Here is a 20,003-nt window from a genome sequence, read left to right as displayed (position 1 = left end):
AGACGACCAGTGGGAGGCAAGGTATGGAGTGACACATCAGTGTCCAATGTAGTGGTTTATGTGCAAGTACACCAGCAACACTGACACAAATACAAGAAAACAACCTTTGAATAGCTGTGTGAAAGGGTTAATTTATTGTTATTTTTAAAGTCATTTGTTACAAAGACACAAACACACTGCTTTTCACATTCTACAACCATCAGACCAGGTTAAAGAATGAAAATCTAGTCGTGTTATTACCATCTCTTATATATTTTTTACCAATAGACTATGTGTACCTTAGCATATGCGACTTCTGGTGGGGAAACTCCTGTAAGGCGCTTCGTTTTCGGTGTGATATTCGCACCTTGTTTATGGTCATTATTAAAAAAAAAAAAAGTCAACCAAATGGATGACTCAAGCGGCGATTTACATTTCTCAAGATGTCTTGAGCATTTACCGAATACATCTGTAGATGGCGTTCATCGACTTGTCGATACTTTTCCCCCTGGCCTCAGAGCAAAATAGAGAATATTTCTCAGTATTTGTATATAGTGTTCTCTCCTTTATCGCGGGTGTTATGTTCTAAAAATAACCAGCAATGGGTGAAATCCGCAAAATAGCCAACTTTATTTTTTTTACAATTATTTTATATGTTTTAAGGCTGTAAAACCCCTCACTACACACTTTATACACTTTTCTCAGACAGGCATCGACATTGTCCCACTTTTCTCTCTCGTTTAAACACTCTCAAAGTTCAAGAAAAAAAAATCCAGTATTATAGAATGAAACCGAAGATCAATACCAGTTTTCAGTCAGCTGCCTATGACGGTGCAAAACGTTTCGCCGACATTGTTTTTTGTTGGGGAGAAAACTTACAAACATACAGTACAGCACTTCAGAGTCACACTGCTAGCGATTGATGAAGCGATTCTGTACTGTACAGGAGAGACAGCACGGAGGAGATCGACAATGGTCTACAGCTGATCAGGACGCAGAACAAAAAAAAACAAGCATGCAAACTCGCGAAACAGCGAGGCTGCTTAAGGTGAACCATAGCGAGGGACCACTGTAATTGTGAAGATAAGTCACAACATACCCTTCGTAAATATTATATAGAGACATCTGGGAAACATCTGGCTTTGACTATTCTCTCTACACCCACGACTGCAGTTAAACCCACAACAACACTCTCATCATCAAGTTTGCTGATGACAACACGGTAGTCGGACTCATCTCAAAGGGAGATGAGGCAGACTACAGAGAGGAAGTCCTGAAGCTGGCAGCATGGTGTTCAGAAAACAACCTGGCACTGAACACTAAGAAAACCAAAGAGCTCATTGTTGACTTCAGGAGACACAGCACTGACTTGGCCCCCCTTTACATCAACGGGGAGTGTGTGGAGAGGGTCCACACCTTCCGGTTCCTTGGTGTCCTCATCTCTGCTGACATCTCCTGGACAGACAACATCTCAGCGGTCATCAAGAAGGCCCAACAGCGGCTGCACTTCCTGAGAGTCCTCAGGAAGTACAAGCTGAACTCCAACCTGCTGCTGACCTTCTACCGCTTGTCCATTGAGAGCCTGCTAACCTACTGCATCACGGCATGGTACGGCAGCTGCACCAAGGCAGATAGAGTGAGGCTTCAGAGTGTGGTCAAGACAGCACAAAAGATCATCATCATTCCTCCTGCTGCCTCAGCAGAGCAGCAAACATTATCAAGGACAGCTCCCACCCTGGTTTCAACATGTTCGGCCTGCTTCCCTCAGGGAAACGCTACAGGTGCATCAGCACAAAAACCCACAGACTCAAAAACAGTTTCTTCCCCAAAGCCATAACCACCCTGACCTCACACATGCACCGATAACGCAGCCCCCCCCCCCCCCCCAATTTTTTTCTTCCCACTTCCTCTATGGACCACCACAGTGCAATACCAATTCTATGTGCAATAACTCAACTGTATATACACAACACTATTTATTACATATTACTTTTTTTTTTAAACCGGCTTGTATATTTGTACATTTATATATATATATATATATATATATATATATATATATATATATATATATATATAAATAACAGCTGGATAGCGTAGTTCGATTCCTGCCTGGGGTGTCTGTATCCAGTAAGGGTCCTAAGGCTAGACCCCCTATGCTAAGCGAGCCTACCGCAGACATGAGCGAGACAAATAAATATGAAGGCATGCCGGCTCGGACGTCGCCCGGATCAACAAGGTCCGCGTCAGGTGTTGAGGAACCAGGGCACCCTGACGAAAAGTGGGCTACTGGAACAAGAAGGCATCGGTGGGCAAGAGACGAAAACAGGGCGTTGTTGGAATGCTACTACGCAAGTAACCCCGGCGGAAGGGGCTACATGAATAGGATGAGGGACCTGGACCTATGGATTCTTCGATACCCAACATCCACAATGACGGCGAAACAACTAGTAGCTCAGTGTTCCAACATTCGAAAGAAGGGACTGCTCTCACAGCTAGAGATTGACGAGATACAACACAAATGCTACGGCAAGGAGGAGTCAGGACGCCAGGTCAGGGGGGCGACATCATCACCCCCACCCGAGATTGGGTACATAGCCCCAAGTGAGATAGGAGAAGGATCGTTGAGTGCGAGAGGAACTGACCTGAAAAATAGGATCATGGCCAAGCTTGAAACCTGAATCCCCCGTAGCCGGTTACCAAGATTACGTGAAGTACCCTCAGAAGGTCTGCTAGATGATGTTAATGCAGCACTACGGGCAATACCTACAACCACGATTACCGACACTAACAAGCTGATCTGCAATACGGCAGTAGTGATCAGTGAGATGCTTGGCTACAAGTTGAACAGCGACAAGGGGCAGTACCCTCCATGGAGAAGGAGGCTAGAGGGCAAGATCAAAGTAGCACGGAGGGAGGTTAGCCAACTAACGGAGTTGCAGAAAGGTGCGCCAAATAAGGTGCCTAAGAAATACAGCAAGCTGTCCATACCTGAGGCCTTGGAAACTGCCAAGCAAAGACTCACAGCCTTGGCCAGCCGCTTGAGGAGGTACACCAGAGAGATAGAAGGCAGGAGAATAAACCAGCTGTTCTCCACAGAACCAGCAAAGGTGTACTCTCAGTGGCAAGGGAACAATAAGAGAACAGCACCACCAAGGCTGGAGACGGAGCAATACTGGAAGAGCATATGGGAGAAGGATGCAACCCATAACGGCAATGCTCAGTGGCTAGAGGATCTGAGGGCAGACCACAGCGACCTCCCTGAACAGGGTCCAGTAACCATCACAGTGGCAGATATCCAAGAAAGGGTCTCCAGTATGAAGAGTTGGACAGCACCAGGGCCCGACATGGTTCACGCCTACTGGCTGAAGAAGCTGACTGCACTCCACGAGCGTCTGGCAGCACAAATGAACCAGCTGCTAGTTAACGAGAGACACCTGGAATGGCTAACTGAAGGCCGGACGGTCCTGATCCCCAAGGACCCCAAGAAGGGACCGGTCCCCTCCAACTACCGACCAATAACCTGCCTCAGTACTACATGGAAGCTCCTGTCAGGCATCATATCGGCTAAGATGAACAGGCACATGGGTCAATACATGAGCGGGACACAGAAAGGAATTGGCAAGAATACCAGAGGCGCAAAACACCAGCTACTGGTAGACAGAACATTCAGCCGAGACTGCAAGACCAGACTGACCAACCTGTGCACTGCCTGGATTGATTACAAGAAGGCCTATGACTCAATGCCCCACAGCTGGATACTGGAATGCCTAGAATTGTACAAGATCAATGGGACCCAAAGAGCCTTCATCAGGAACTCAATGGGGATGTGGCGTACAACACTAGAGGCCAACTCCAAGCCCATAGCACAAGTCACCATCAAGTGCGGGATCTACCAAGGAGATGCTCTGTCCCCACTGCTGTTCTGCATAGGCCTGAACCCCCTCAGTGAGATCATTAACAAGACTGGCTACGGATACCGACTACGGAACGGAGCAGTTGTCAGCCACCTCCTGTACATGGATGACATCAAGCTGTATGCCAAGAGTGAACGAGACATCGATTCACTGATCCACACTACCAGGCTATACAGCAATGACATTGGAATGTCGTTCGGACGGGAGAAGTGTAGTCGGATGGTATCAAAGAGAGGGAAGGTAGTCAGAACTGAGGGGATTGAACTACCAGAAGGCAACATTGCAGACATAGAGGACAGTTACAAGTACCTGGGGATCCCGCAGGCAAATGGGAACCATGAAGAGGCCGCTAGAAAGGCTGCAACCACCAAGTACCTGCAGAGGGTCAGGCAAGTCCTGAGGAGTCAGCTGAATGGTAAGAACAAGATCCGGGCCATCAACACGTATGCCCTGCCCGTGATCAGGTACCCTGCTGGGGTAATAGGCTGGCCAAAGGAGGAGATAGAAGCCACTGACATAAAGACAAGAAAGCTCCTTACCATGCATGGAGGGTTTCACCCCAAGTCCAGCACCCTGAGGCTGTACGCTAAGCGGAAGGAAGGGGGCCGGGGACTGGTGAGTGTCAGCACCACAGTCCAGGATGAGACAAGGAACATCCAAGAATACATTGGGAAGATGGCCCCAACTGACCGAGTGCTCAGTGAATACCTCAGGCAGCAGAAACCCAAGAAAGAGGAGGGAAACGAGGAACCATCATGGAAGGACAGGCCCCTGCACGGTATGTACCACCGGCAGATAGAGGAGGTGGCTGATATCCAGAAATCCTACCAGTGGCTGGATAAAGCTGGACTGAAAGACAGCACAGAGGCACTAATCATGGCAGCACAAGAACAAGCTCTGAGTACAAGATCCATAGAGGCTGGGGTCTATCACACCAGGCAAGACCCCAGGTGCAGGCTGTGTAAAGATGCCCCAGAGACAATCCAGCACATAACAGCAGGGTGCAAGATGCTAGCAGGCAAGGCATACATGGAACGCCATAACCAAGTGGCCAGCATAGTGTACAGGAACATCTGTGCCGAGTATAACCTGGAAGTCCCGAGGTCAAAATGGGAGATGCCCCCAAGGGTGGTGGAGAATGACCGAGCTAAGATCCTGTGGGACTTCCAGATACAGACGGACAAAATGGTGGTGGCTAACCAACCGGACATAGTGGTGGTAGACAAACAGAAGAAGACGGCCGTAGTGATCGATGTAGCGGTTCCGAATGACAGCAATATCAGGAAGAAGGAACACGAGAAGCTGGAGAAATACCAAGGGCTCAGAGAAGAGCTCGAGAGGATGTGGAGGGTGAAGGTAATGGTGGTCCCCGTGGTAATCGGAGCACTAGGTGCGGTGACTCCCAAGCTAGGCGAGTGGCTCCAGCAGATCCCGGGAATAACATCGGAGATCTCTGTCCAGAAGAGCGCAGTCCTGGGAACAGCTAAGATACTGCGCAGGACCGTCAAGCTCCCAGGCCTCTGGTAGAGGACCCGAGCTTGAAGGATAAACCGCCCGCAGGGGCGTGCTGGGTGTTTTATATCTTTTTCCCTATGTTAATACTGCCCACATGTATATAGCGCTGCAGAACTGTACCCCCCCAGCATGTTTACACTGAGTAGGAGATGCTCTGTATCTCATTGTACAACTGTATAGTGACAATAAAGGCATTCTATTCTATTCTATTCTATTCCATTGTTCACCTGTAGTTTGAATACTGGACATTTCCCTCTTTAAATCATAAGAACTGTCACTATACAGAGATGTGCTTCTGAATGTGGACGATGTGTCTTCTGATTTTGTAATGCAATTTTGCTTGTGTTGAGTGATGTAAACAACCAATCGATCTACATGCTTCAAACGTCAAAATGTAACATTTGATTTTTTATGACACAGCAATGGCGACTGTTCCCACCTCCTGCTCTTTTTAACTTAATGCGATCTCTCCGTTTTTGTATTTTGGACATGATTTTGGAGTCCACCTTCGCAGTAGCGATTGACCGCAAAATAAAGCTACCAGAAATGTACAACCCTACATCCGGTCTTAAAACAAGAAATTAGCATTTTCTCGTGCACAGGGTCTATAACCGTTACATTTTCCACGTATAAACAGGAAGCTAGATTAGCCAAAGTGCCATTTCACCACGCTTTCCTACCTACTCTGTCAGTCCATTAGTTTGTGCAATATAAAATGGAAATGGAGACACAGTTATGAGAGAGGAAGCAGTGTGAGGATTGGATTGGGCAGGGGGTGTAACTGAGGAGCACAGTGTGAGGAATACCACATACCAATGCACAGAAAAATGATGAGATATGAGCAGCAGGTATACTGAGAGGGGATCTGTATAACCTAACTTTTTTCAAAACTCGTCATCCTTACAGAACACCTACATAATCATCTCTGGAGAGCAAAAGTTCGGTGTCCCCTTAGTAGATTTGGTTGGGGAGGAAGACTTGTAATTAGGGATGCACCGATACCGGTATCGGGTATCGGCCTCGATACCACATTTTCTAAAGTACTAGTACTCGTTAAAAGTCCCCCGATACCGAGGACCGATACCACGGTCTGAGACCTGTCTATGTTTGAGCGGCATATAAGGGGTTAATCACAGGCGCCGAGTGCTCAGAGCGGGGAGAAAGCGAGGCGAGACATATCAGCTGTGTGGAACTATTTCAAAGTGAACGAAGACGCGAAAACATAGGCGGACTGCAAATTGTGCTCAGCGAAATTGTCCAGAGGAGGCTCTAAAGGTAGCGCATTTAACACAAGCAATTTACGCTTATTAGCACAGAGGAGCATAGCTGATGCTATAGCAGTGGGACGGAAAATAGTTGGGCATTTTAAACATTCCGCCTTAGCCTACTCCCGCCTCGAGGACATTCAGGGACAGCTCAACCAGCCAATAAAGAGACTGCAGCAGGACGTACAGACACGCTGGAACAGCACGTATTACATGCTCCAGTCCCTCATTGAGCAAAAGCGAGTGCACGAACTCCCTGACTATCTCACCGCTCACCAATGGGCTCTTATGGAGACGACTGTTGCTATCCTCGCCCCCTTTGAGGAACTAACTAAAAAAAGTGAGCAGCTACGGCGCACTAGTCTCTGATGTCATCCCAGCTGTGACTGTGCTAGTGAGACTTCTAAACAGAAACAGAGGAACAAATTTAAAATTAAATTTTGGTTTTTTTATAATTATTTATTCTGTAATATGTTGCATACAACATGCTTTTCATTTTAAATAAATGTTCTTAATTCCAAACTAGTCCCTTGTTTGTTTGTTTTTTGTTAAATTATAGGACTAAAGCTGTTACCTGCAAATTTAAATCATGTTTTTATTAAGTACTCAGTATCGGTATCAACGAGTACTGAAATGCAAGTACTCGTACTCGTACTCGTACTCGTTTCCAAAAAAGTGGTATCGGTGCATCCCTACTTGTAATCATTGCCATTGTCAAACAAGTAATTAACCAAAGAGAATACCTCAGTTCATTGTATGTATGAAACTGAACAACAGCTCAAGAGGTCTGCAAGGTAATTTCATATCACTAACCCAGCCACTTATACTGGCTGAGAAACACCTACTCGTGTTCTAAAGAGACATATTTATAGGTATTTACCCATTTGTAAATCTGTTTAACATTTTCTGAAATATATTACATCCTGTAAGAGCAACTATGGATTTCTGCACTCTGAGTGAAAACCAGCACAAAACACCTTTTTATCTCTCCTGGTTGCAAGAACTTTAATAGCAATAGAAAGCAACATTTGGAAAAAAAGGGGGCATATATTGTTCATAAGAATCAGACGTGAATGTTGAAAATCTAGGTGCATTTAGTATCAGTATTAAACACAATATGTTCTACTAATTATTCCTACTGAAATGAGAAGCTGATCAGCAGTACAACTGACTTTGACAAATTAGTAGAAAACCACAAAAAGTAAAGAAAACAACAGCAACAACAACAAAACCTCTATAACTGCTATGACTGCAGAAGCCCATTTGTCCAGTACATACCTGTGAAAGTACACTTGCTGGCATCTCTGCTAAACAGAAGCCTGGTTCAGTAGGGTAAATAAGGGATCTCGTCTCCTCCGTACTTAATGAGAATGGTGTATCTGTCAGTCATGTCTGGCACATAACGCACCAGGTAGGTCCCATCATGGTTGTAATGGATATTTGCCTTCTTGGGCTCAGGCAAGACATGAGGGAATATTAGAAGAAATATTTAAGCCCCCCCCCCCCCCCCCCTTTTTTTTTTAACAGCAGCAGATGGAGTACATTTCAACACTATACACTTAAGACTAGGGATGGGTATCGTTTAGGTTTTATCCGATACCGGTGCCAAATCGGTACTTTTGAAACGGTGCCGGTGCTTAAACGGTGCTCGAACCGGTGCTTAAAGAATGGAGAACACAAACTTTGTCCAAAAACCTCTCATGTTCAGCTGTTTTTTTTTTTTTTTGTAAAAAGATAACAATGTTAGCCTTTTCTGCAGCTATGGGGCATATATGGTATCACTCTTGGCTGGAAGCAGTGCTTAAACAATGGAAAAAAAACACAAACTTTGTCCAAAAACCTCTCATGTTCAGCTGTTTCCCACTTTTTCTTTGGTCATTTTAGCCTTTTTGTCCAGGGTGAAGGGAGTATCTGCCATCAAACAAGAGGACAACCGCATGTAGCTATGATGATTTTTGCTAGTTCACCTTACATGCATTAATGTAATAACGTGGTTAGCCTACTCAACGTAAATTACACTCGAACAACATTAAGCGACTCACGCAGAGAAGAACGGCTTCTGCTGCCATCATCATCCTCATCATTTCTGCTACACTGGCAGGGCTAGGGGCCAGGACTCTATTCTTCGTGTTTTTGGGGGATGTTGCTCCGGGTCCGATAACTGGCAACCCCACCCAACGTGCACAGTGTGAGGTCTCGCAGCAAGCTATCAAATACGGCGCATTTCTCGGCTTTTAAAAAAAACCGCTATGCGTCGCCAGGTGTTTCATCGGATTCGAGGTGTTACCTCCTTTGACAGTATCACAGTATCAGCTTAAAGCACTTGTTGCAGGCTGCTGAGTTTGCATATTTTGCTGTGAAGTACAGCCAGACTTTTGACCGCTTCGCCTTGGACATTTTTAATCTGTAGCTCTGCTCTAACAGAACGTACGTACCTGGCCCCGCCTACTATCCTCGGAAACGTAAAATGATTGGCTAGAATCTAAAGTGTATCACAGCTCAGGGAAAAAAAAGCACCGAAATAAAGCACCGAAATGTGCGCTGCTTTTCGGTCTGGTTACTACCGTTTATGTCAGAACCGGTGCCATCATGGCACCGGACACCGGTACCCATCCCTACTTAAGACGCTCTTATCTCACAATTGTATTTCTTAATACTACTAAAATACCATTCAGCACCTGTGATAGGTTGTCCTCTATATGCGATGTTGAGGTTGTACGTGCCAGCCTCATATGGGATGTACTCCACACTGCAGCTGCCATCCTTGTTGTCGGTTCAGGACATTTTGGCCTCAGATGGAAGTTCTATTGGTAGACCAGGGGCAACAGTACCTGCTCCTCTGCACAGGGAAGATGATAGAGTTTTACAATATGAGCAGAAAACAGATTTGTATGGGGGGCCGTACAAGCCAAAATTCATACTTTCACTCTCACATACATATATTCTTCTTTCACTCACATATACTTTCACTCTCACATACATATATTCTTCTTTCACACACATATACTTTCACTCTCACATATAGTGGGGCAAAAAAGTATTTAGTCAGCCACCGATTGTGCAAGTTCCCCCACTTAAAATGATGACAGAGGTCAGTAATTTGCACCAGAGGTACACTTCAACTGTGAGAAACAGAATGTGAAAAAAAAATCCATGAATTCACATGGTAGGATTTGTAAAGAATTTATTCGTAAATCAGGGTGGAAAATAAGTATTTGGTCACCTCAAACAAGGAAAATCTCTGGCTCTCACAGACCTGTAACGTCTTCTGTAAGAAGCTTTTCTGTCCCCCACTCGTTACCTGTATGAATGGCACCTGTTTGAACTCATCATCTGTATAAAAGACACCTGTCCACAGCCTCAAACAGTCAGACTCCAAACTCCGCCATGGCCAAGACCAAAGAGCTTTCGAAGGACACCAGGAAAAGTATTGTAGACCTGCACCAGACTGGGAAGAGTGAATCTACAATAGGCAAGCAGTTTGGTGTGAAAAAATCAACTGTGGGAGCAATCATCAGAAAATGGAAGACATACAAGACCACTGATAATCTCCCTCGATCTGGGGCTCCACGCAAGATCTCATCCCGTGGGGTCAAAATGATCATGAGAACGGTGAGCAAAGATCCCAGAACCACACGGGGGGACCTGGTGAATGACCTGCAGAGAGCTGGGACCAAAGTAACAAAGGTCACCATCAGTAACACACTACAACGGCAGGGAATCAAATCCCGCAGTGCCAGACGTGTTCCGCTGCTGAAGCCAGTGCATGTCCAGGCCCGTCTGAAGTTTGCCAGAGAGCACATGGATGATACAGCAGAGGATTGGGAGAATGTCATGTGGTCAGATGAAACCAAAGTAGAACTTTTTGGTATAAACTCAACTCGTCGTGTTTGGAGGAAGACGAATACTGAGTTGCTTCCCAAGAACACCATACCTACTGTGAAGCATGGGGGTGGAAACATCATGCTATGGGGCTGTTTTTCTGCCAAGGGGACAGGACGACTGATCCGTGTTAAGGACAGAATGAATGGGGCCATGTATCGTGAGATTTTGAGCCAAAATCTCCTTCCATCAGTGAGAACTTTGAAGATGAAACGAGGCTGGGTCTTCCAACATGACAATGATCCAAAACACACCGCCCAGGCAACAAAGGAGTGGCTCCATAAGAAGCATTTGAAAGTCCTGGAGTGGCCTAGCCAGTCTCCAGACCTCAACCCCATAGAAAATCTGTGGCGGGAGTTGAAAGTCCGTGTTGCTCGGCGACAGCCCCAAAACATCACTGCTCTCGAGAAGATCTGCATGGAGGAATGGGCCAAAATACCAGCTACTGTGTGTGCAAACCTGGTAAAGACCTATAGTAAACGTTTGACCTCTGTTATTGCCAACAAAGGTTATGTTACAAAGTATTGAGTTGTATTTTTGTTATTGACCAAATACTTATTTTCCACCCTGATTTACGAATAAATTCTTTACAAATCCTACCATGTGGGTTCATGGATTTTTTTTTTCACATTCTGTCTCTCACAGTTGAAGTGTACCTCTGGTGCAAATTACTGACCTCTGTCATCATTTTAAGTGGGGGAACTTGCACAATCGGTGGCTGACTAAATACTTTTTTGCCCCACTGTACATATATTCTTCTTTCATGCACATGTATTGTCACTCTCACATACATACATATATTGTCATCTCGCACACCTTTATTCTTATTTCATATCCATGTATATTCACTCTCACATAAATCCATTAATCTTCCTTTCACACACATGTATTCTATTTTTCTTAATGCTACATATTTTTATGCTGACATATATTTATTCTCCTTGCAGGTGCAGCCCTTTCTAGTCATACATATATATACATACCCTTTACCTTTCAACACATATATATTTGTACTCCTATACTCATATATACATACAATCCCAGTGTTTATCCTTTACCCTTGCATACATACACTCTGACATTCACATCTGCATTTCCTAACACAGGAAGTTAATCCTTTAAGCAGGAAGTTATTCTTAAACCAGGAAATGTAATACACTTGGAGAACTTACTTGACATACCCAGACCTAAACCAGAAGAACCAAGCAATGAAGCTGTTCAAAGTCATCCTGCTTTCTTTGCTAGTATTGCAGTTAATTTGTCGAGTAAGTAGTAATGAAAATGACATTAGAACATTTTTAAATAATGTATTAGAATGTTTGGAACAAATTCAAAGAGAAGCTACAGATTCTTTTGTTCGTCAGAGGCTCCATAGAGAACTTGGTGATCACATTCAAACCTCATCTGGAATTTTGTCCATCTCAAGATTTGTTGACGATGCAAGAAATAGAGAAGCAGTGAATACATTACAGTCCTTAAATGGATGGCTATTTTTTTTACTGACTGCTTATGAAACCAGACAAGGAACTACATCTGAGAACAGACTTGTCTTGCTACCTCCACCTCTCATGACTTGCTCTCAAGGTCGACCGCGATACAGCATTTCAAGAGAACAAATATCTCATTTAGTATCTCTTGGAATGAACTGGCAAAGCATTGCAACATGCTTAGGGGTTAGCTCCCGTACTCTGTACAGGCACAGAGAGGACCTTGGCATTGAGCCACTGACTTATGCAACATTATCCGATGAAAACCTGAACAGGGTTGTTAGGGAAATTCTTCAGTATACCACAAATGCAGGTGAACGATATGTGCATGGCAGCTTGAGATCACGTGGGTTACGAATCCAAAGGTGGCGTGTAAGACAAAGTCTACAAGAAATTGACCCCTTTGGACGTTCCCTCAGAAGACGCAATGCAATACGTCGACGACTGTACAGTGTTCCTTTCCCCAATCAGTTATGGTGAGAAAATTCTAACAGAAAAACAGTCCTGATTCTAAGTCTATAGCAAAATGGATTATCTAAAGCAAAATAACTCATTGTTTTATTTACTCAAACGTGTGCATATCCTTGACCATGTCATAGTTTCCCCATACATAACTTATACTTATTTCATTTTTCTATAGGCATATAGATGGAAACCACAAACTTGTGAGATGGAGGATGGTGTTCCATGGCTGTGTGGATGGTTTCAGTAGAACCATCATCTACCTTGCGTGTTTAGATAACAACAGGGCATCAAGTGTTTTGTCACTGTTCATGGTTGGTGTTCAGAACTTTGGAATGCCATCCAGAGTGAGATGTGATCACGGGCTAGAAAACACTGGTGTTGCCCGTTTCATGCTTTACAGGCAAGGACTGAACAGGCATAGTGTTATCACTGGCAGGTCTGTGCATAATCAAAGAATTGAGCGATTATGGGCAGAATTAAATCGAGTGGTCTCATATCATTTTGTTAATCTTTTCAATTTTATGGAGGAGCATGGTGTATTAGATTCACTTAATGAGGTCCATTTATTTTGTCTTCATTATATATATTTGCCACGTATTCAAAGAGCTGCCACAGAATTTCAGAACCAGTGGAATAACCATGGACTTTCAACACAAGGAGGGCAAACCCCTCTTCAGCTGTGGCAAAGGGGCATTATCAACAATGCAGGAATACATAACCCAAATATGAATGGTATTTGTGAAAATGACTTTGGTATTGATGGATGCAGACCACTGCCAGAGCTGGAGACAAACAATAATGTCATTGTTCCATCAATTAACATTTCCATCAGTGACACCATGATAGTTACACTTCAACAGACCTTTGATCCATTTGAAGATGATGGCAATAACGGTATAGATTTATTTTGCAACCTTGTTCGTTTTCTTGAGAGACAATCCTAAAATATCAATAAGGCCTCTGGAGAAATTTCATTTACTGTAATTGTGGTTGTGCAGCTTAAAAAGAATACAGTGCCAAGACTGTTGTTAGTTCAGTATTATTAGAAGTTTAGTCACAGCTTTAAATTTCAAGAATGCTACTATCAACCTTTACATGCATGTTGACAGTTTGTATACAATTTTAAAGAATTTATGAGTTGTATTATGTGAGTCTGTTGAGATTTTACAACCATGTTTTGTTTTAAAACACCTTGTTAAAAGAAAAAATAAATTTGTTCAACCACATTTTATTGAGGTTTTTGGTCATCACAATCACCAGATGTATTGTCTTGGAACAAGATGACTCAAACTGATAACATTAACATTAATACAGTCAGTAAATACATCAAACATGGATCACTGATCAAATAGAATAGAAGTGTCAGATAAACAATATTGAAGAACACCAGAGAATAAAAGCAACAAACAAGTACAAAGCTAGAAAACAAAAATAATCACAATGCACATACATTAATGCAATGAAAAAATTATTATTGAATTATGTTAGTATATATAACTATTGTATACTTGTAGAATGGTACCCTGACAAGCAAATAGACTTGAAGCAAATGAACATTTGTTAAAAGGTCAATGCAAAAACAGAGCCTCCAATCACAAAATAGGTGGGTGAAATATGAAATATGGCAACATAAAGTAAATTCAGCTTGGTCTCAAGTGTGTTAATTGGTGTTTTAGGTGGAACATTTTGAACATTTTTGGTTTGATTTCTGAGAAAGAAAATGCATTGATATTCAACCCCCCCCCCCCCCCCCCTTTAGAATTAGTTAATGATTGACACTCATTAATTTAACTGAGTGCAAAACTCAGATTAGCATACTAACCTGACTAGGAATTAAGCTATTCCAAAACCATGTGTATTACCTAATGCAAAGTCCATATTCTCCTGAAAGTCTTTGTAAGAGGTATGAAGTGGTAACTTTAAACAATTGATGCACGTGTTTGCAATGGGTAGTTTAGACATGGCTTGTGCATCAGGCTCTTGGTGAAGAAATTCAATGGACGGTTGTGGAGAGAAGCCAATTGGTGGAACAGTGTTGGCTCCAGTGGCGAAGGCAAGAATTGTCCCCAGCTTCTGTGTTCCGTCTTGATCTAAAGGAAAAGCAATACTGTCAAAAATGGCATTAAAGACAAAAAACACAGCAAGCATTTATACTTTTAACTGATTCAATGAAAAGATGCACCGCATTATAAATTGAACATACAATGCTTAAAACGCTAAATTTACCTTCTGCATCTGTTAGGTAGTCTCTCCAGAAACTAATGACAACTGCTTCAGCATGCCTTTTATTGCTCCCAGCTGGAGAAAGGCGGATGGTAAAGAGGCTGTCAAGAAGGTCAGCTGTAAGCACTGAAGGTGACCAGCATAGAAGGGTGCGAAAACTCTCTGGGTGAGCTTGGATTTTGTCCAGCACCTCAAGTGTCCGTAGTCCATCCTGAAATCTAAATGATAATCAGAATTACCTTTAAAATCACATCAAAAATGAATGGATCCAAGAAGTATAATCTAAAACATATGAATTTATATATACAATAATTTTTACTTCCGATTATTCACATCATCAAAAGTGTATATCCCAAATCATGCATTTTTCATGTGATGCTGTCACCTTTGGAGGCATGGTGTACCTACACATAAAGAAATGTCACACAAAATTCCCAGAATACAAGGCAATCAGCATGGGTTTGAGTTACTTATTGGACAACAATAAATACATACATACATACATACCTTTCAAATGGACCACGGACTCTGTGTATTACTTGGAACATGATAATGGACTTCAGGAGAATGCACACCCAACATGCTCCTCTGACCATTGACAGAGCGTCTGTGGAGAGAGTGAGCAGCACCAAGTTCTTGGGTGTGCACATCACAGAGGATCTCTCCTGGACGTACAACACCACAGCACTGGCCAAGAAATCACAGCAGCGTCTCTTCTTTCTCCGCAAACTAAGAAGAGCAGGAGCACCAGCCCCCATCATGCACACTTTCTACAGAGGCACCATCAAGAGCATCCTGTCGAGCTGCATCACTGTGTGGTTTGGAGCCTGCAATGCGTCCTGTCATAGAACCCTCCAACGCATAGTGAGAGCTGCAGAGAGGATCATTGGTGTCTCTCTCCCCTCCCTCCAGGACATTTACAGCACCCGTCTCACTAAAAAAGCCCTTTGCATAGCGGCTGATCCCACGCACCCAATGCAAAGCTTCTTCAAGCTGCTGCCGTCGGGGAGGAGACTGCGGAGTCTCCAGGCCAGGACCAGCAGGCTGAAGGACAGCTTCATCCATCAGGCTGTCAGGAAGCTTAACTCCCTCCCGATTCTGCCCCCTCTCCCCTCTCTCCTCCACGGTCTCACTGAACTCTGTCACACACACTCACACACACACACACTCTCTGACTCACTCACTGGCCTGCACCAGTTACCAGTCACTTTGTGGAGCATTGGACTGCCATTACCTCATAAGACTTTGTGTTACACTATCTCATACCGTACATTACCAAATCTCCATTTGCACTATTTGCCTATTTGCACTACTCTGCCTGGTTTGCACTCAATGTCATTTACCCTTATATTGTATATTGTATAGCTTTCTTGTTATATGTAAAATTGTATTATATTATTTAATTTTTTTTACTTTAAAATATTTTACTTGCATTTTTAATCACTCTTATATTTAAATGTTCATTTTCTATTTTATCTAGGGATTGAGAGTAACGAAGTTTCTATTCTCTGTATGTCCTGTACATGTGGCAGAATTGACAATAAAGTTGACTTTGACTTGACTTTGATAATGTCATGTATAAGCAGATCCTTGTCTTCCAGCCTCCGTAGCGGCCTCAGGCAGCCAGCATTGGCTAAGTATTCCTGAAGTGGCTCAGTTGCTACTATCAGATCTTCAAAGGATTTACACTCTTTAACCTTCAAATAAAAAAATAAAAAATTAATGGGCCCCAATTAATACATGGAGTAGAATGAAATGCACACAATACTAAAACATTATCCAACAACTGACAAATCAGTTTTACCCTTTTAATTTTTTCACGCAGGTCACTATCGGCAACATCTTCTAAAACTGGTTTAGCCAAATCTGGGCCATCAACAAGGCAAGAGAAGAGTGTTGGGGACAGAAAGCCTGCTGGTGGACCACCATGTACAAGGCTTACTGCAATGGCTCTGCCTGCAATGAAGTACCTGTCCTCCCTCATGGCTAGAAATAATGAAAAACATTACATGTCAATAGATGCATGAAAGCGCTTGACAAGAACTTCATAAAAATGATTTTTTTATTGCATTACTCCAGGGATATCAGCCTAAAATCAATACATACCATGTGATGGCCAAACCCGTGGCCACACTCTAAAGTCGGTAACTTTTGTATTTTCATTCTTCATTTGAACATAGTAATACATTTTAGTTTCCAATAACTTTATTGATTGGTTTGGATACATTTGTTCTATTTTTAAGCGCGCACATTTAGTTTACTTATGTATTCATACTACTTCATTTCTTTGCTTTCTGACTAACCTTTGTCTTTTTATTTCTTACCTGCTATCATCCCTGGGAGTTGCCGGACAAAAGATGGTAGCAAGGGTTTGAAACCATTAAATGGAAAGGAAGATAATTGGACCATACCACCACCTCCTGCTGAAGGGGGGAATGTGTGTTTTCTTTACTTTAAAAACAAAGTATCCATCCATCCATCCATCCATCCATCTTCATCCGCTTTGTCCGGGGCCGGGTCGCGGGGCAGCAGCCTAAGCAAAGAGGCCCAGACCTCCCTCTCCCCAGCCACCTCCTCCAGCTTATTCGGGGAATACCAAGGCGTTCCCAGGCCAGCCGAGAGATATAATCTCTCCAGCGTGTCCTGGGTCTGCCCCGGGGCCTCCTCCCGGTGGGACTTGCCTGGAACACCTCACCCAGGAGGCGCCCAGGGGGCATCCTTGTCAGATGCCCGAACCACCTCAGCTGGCTCCTTTCGATGTGGAGCAGCAGCTGCTCTACTCTGAGCCCCTCCCGGATGGCTGAACTTCTCACCCTATCTCTAAGGGAGAGGCTCATTTCTGCCGCTTGTATCCGCGATCTCGTTCTTTCGGTCACTACCCACAGCTCGTGGCCATAGGTGAGGGTAGGAACGTAGATCGACCGGTAAATTGAGAGCTTCGCTTTTACACTCAGCTCCCTCTTCACCACGACGGACCGGTGCAGCGTCCGCATTACTGCAGCTGCAGCCCCAATCCGTCTGTCGATCTCCGGCTCCCTTCTCCCATCACTCGCGAACAAGACCCCGAGATACTTGAACTCCTCCACTTGGGGCAGGAACTCATCCCCGACCCGGAGTGGGCACTCCACCCTTTTCCGGCTGGGAACCATGGCCTCAGATTTGGAGGTGCTGATCCTCATTCCCGCTGCTTCACACTCGGCTGCGAACCGTTCCAGTGCGAGCTGGAGGCCCTCACCCGATGAAGCCAACAGAACCACATCATCTGCAAAAATCAGAGATGAGACTCTGAGGCCACCAAAGCGAAAGCCCTCCGCCACTTGGCTGCGCCTAGAAATCCTGTCCATAAAAATTATGAACAGAACCGGAGACAAAGGGCAGCCCTGGCGGAGCCCATCACCCACCGGGAACGAGTCCGACTTATTGCCGGCAATGCGAACCAAGCTCTTGCAACGGTTGTATAGGGATCGAATGGCCCGTAGCAATGGGCCAGACACCCCATATTCCCGCAACACCTCCCACAGGACACCCCGAGGGACACGGTCGAATGCCTTCTCCAAGTCCACAAAACACATGTAGACTGGTTGGGCAAACTCCCATGCACCCTCAAGCATCCTGGAGAGGATAAAGAGCTGGTCCAGTGTTCCGCGACCAGGACGAAAACCGCAAAAACAAAGTATTTGTATTTAATTACATTTTTGAGTTTAGGGTTTAATGGGGTTTTTGGTTTTCTTCTTTAGTGTTTAGTTTATTAACAAACTAGATTGTACTGCATCGTTTGTGATTTATGATTTAGTTTTGTTTGTTACCCCTCATGTGTCACAATGGTCTGATCAGCCATTATATATACCCTTGTATGTCATTTCATGTTTAGGTCAATTATGTTTGTTTGTGGCAGTCATTTGGTTTGTTAAGTTTGCAGTCTTTGCCTGAGTTCAGTTTTGTGTCTTTGACCTCTTTTATGAGCTCAACATTTATTAGTCTTGTAAATATAATTTTTGGGGGTTAAATAAATGGAAACTATATTTTTCTAATAATTCCTGGGCTCCTCCTGTTTTTCAACTCGGTCCATCACATACCAGCACTATCAAGCGCCAAGTTCATTTTGCCTTCTTCACCCTCAAACATTGGAGACAGGGGCAAAGCTTCGATCAGAAGTCTTAGAAATTCTCTTCTTGGTCCACCCAAGTCAACAGCCTCTTCAGGTACTCCCATATCGTCAGAAAACCTGACAGAAATTGTGTGGCATGGATCATATGTCGCTCGTTTAAAACCTCTAATTGCTCCATCCAGGACTGTTGATCTATTAATGTTGAACTTGCATTTCTTCTGCTGGTTTACTTTTGCAGAAAGTTCCTCCAAAATATCTTTTGCTGATACCAAACAACTTGAAGTCCTGTAGGATTAAAAAAAAAAAAAAAAAAAAAAGAAAAAATATTGAAAAGAACATCAGTAAAAACATTCACATACAAGGGCTACAAGGACATACAAAGTTTTGTCAAAATCAGAATCAGCATACTTTAATAATCCCTAAAGGAAATTATCATAATCATAAGCAAAATGTACAAAGGAGTATATTGCTCAGTGGCTTTTTGTATTGTTTATATGTTTTGGAGAACTAGAAAGCACTAGAGCAAAGAAAAATAGTTTCAATGCACAATAAGTAAATAACAATAAGTAAATTTCACTTCATTGTCAGATAGGCTCTGTTAAAAATTCGCTGCCTATTTCAAATAAAATAAAATTTGCCAGCATTACAGCATTATCATTTGACTCTGTAGACATTATTCAAAAAACTGTTTTGTTAACAGCAAATATAAATATCATATATGCATATAAATATCTGAGGATGGATTACACTCCTTCACAACACTGGTTACAGTATTGGATTGCAACAAATATGGTGTGTTTAATTGGCTACTGTAAAACATTTGTATTTGAAACTAACCTTTCGCTCTGCAGGCTTGCTAGTATAGCCTGGTTAAGTTCCTCATCATCAGAAGACATGTCAGATAGTGGAGTCATGATTGAAAGGTAGTTATCGTAGTTTACAGATTGACTGTGTGTTGATGTAGAGGGTAATGCTGAACAATGATTCTCTGGATTCCTGGTCTGGTAGGGTGAGCTTGAGGTATTTCGGCACGTCAGGACCAGAACTGGATCACTTAAAGATGCAGATGATGAGGTAGAAGGCTGACTAGTGGAAGGGTAGATTTCCAATGAAGACACTGGTAACTGGCTGAAGGAAATGTTTGTTGAAGCGCTGCTGTACT

General features: G+C 43.4%; 1 protein-coding gene across 1 annotated transcript in view; it reads right to left on the bottom strand.

Moving 5' to 3' along the window:
* Positions 1–14,266: 14,266 nt before the first annotated feature.
* LOC113015893 (uncharacterized) overlaps positions 14,267–20,003 on the bottom strand; it is a 14,440-nt gene continuing 8,703 nt past the window's right edge. Inside the window, exons 4-10 of the mRNA XM_080295156.1 lie at positions 19,679–20,003; positions 18,810–19,126; positions 16,538–16,719; positions 16,296–16,430; positions 15,241–15,290; positions 14,737–14,951; positions 14,267–14,600 (exon numbers count right to left, since the gene is read on the bottom strand). The exon at positions 19,679–20,003 is cut by the window's right edge and continues 214 nt beyond it. Coding sequence (XP_080151282.1) covers positions 14,344–14,600; positions 14,737–14,951; positions 15,241–15,290; positions 16,296–16,430; positions 16,538–16,719; positions 18,810–19,126; positions 19,679–20,003 — 1,481 coding nt within the window. The 3' untranslated portion in view covers positions 14,267–14,343. The remainder of the gene's footprint in view (positions 14,601–14,736; positions 14,952–15,240; positions 15,291–16,295; positions 16,431–16,537; positions 16,720–18,809; positions 19,127–19,678) is intronic.

The sequence above is a fragment of the Astatotilapia calliptera genome, chromosome 20 (assembly GCF_964374335.1).
Source record: "Astatotilapia calliptera chromosome 20, fAstCal68.1, whole genome shotgun sequence".
Taxonomy (NCBI): domain Eukaryota; kingdom Metazoa; phylum Chordata; class Actinopteri; order Cichliformes; family Cichlidae; genus Astatotilapia; species Astatotilapia calliptera.
The sequence above is the reverse complement of the archived record's forward strand: the minus strand, read 5'-3'. Positions and strand labels throughout refer to the sequence as shown.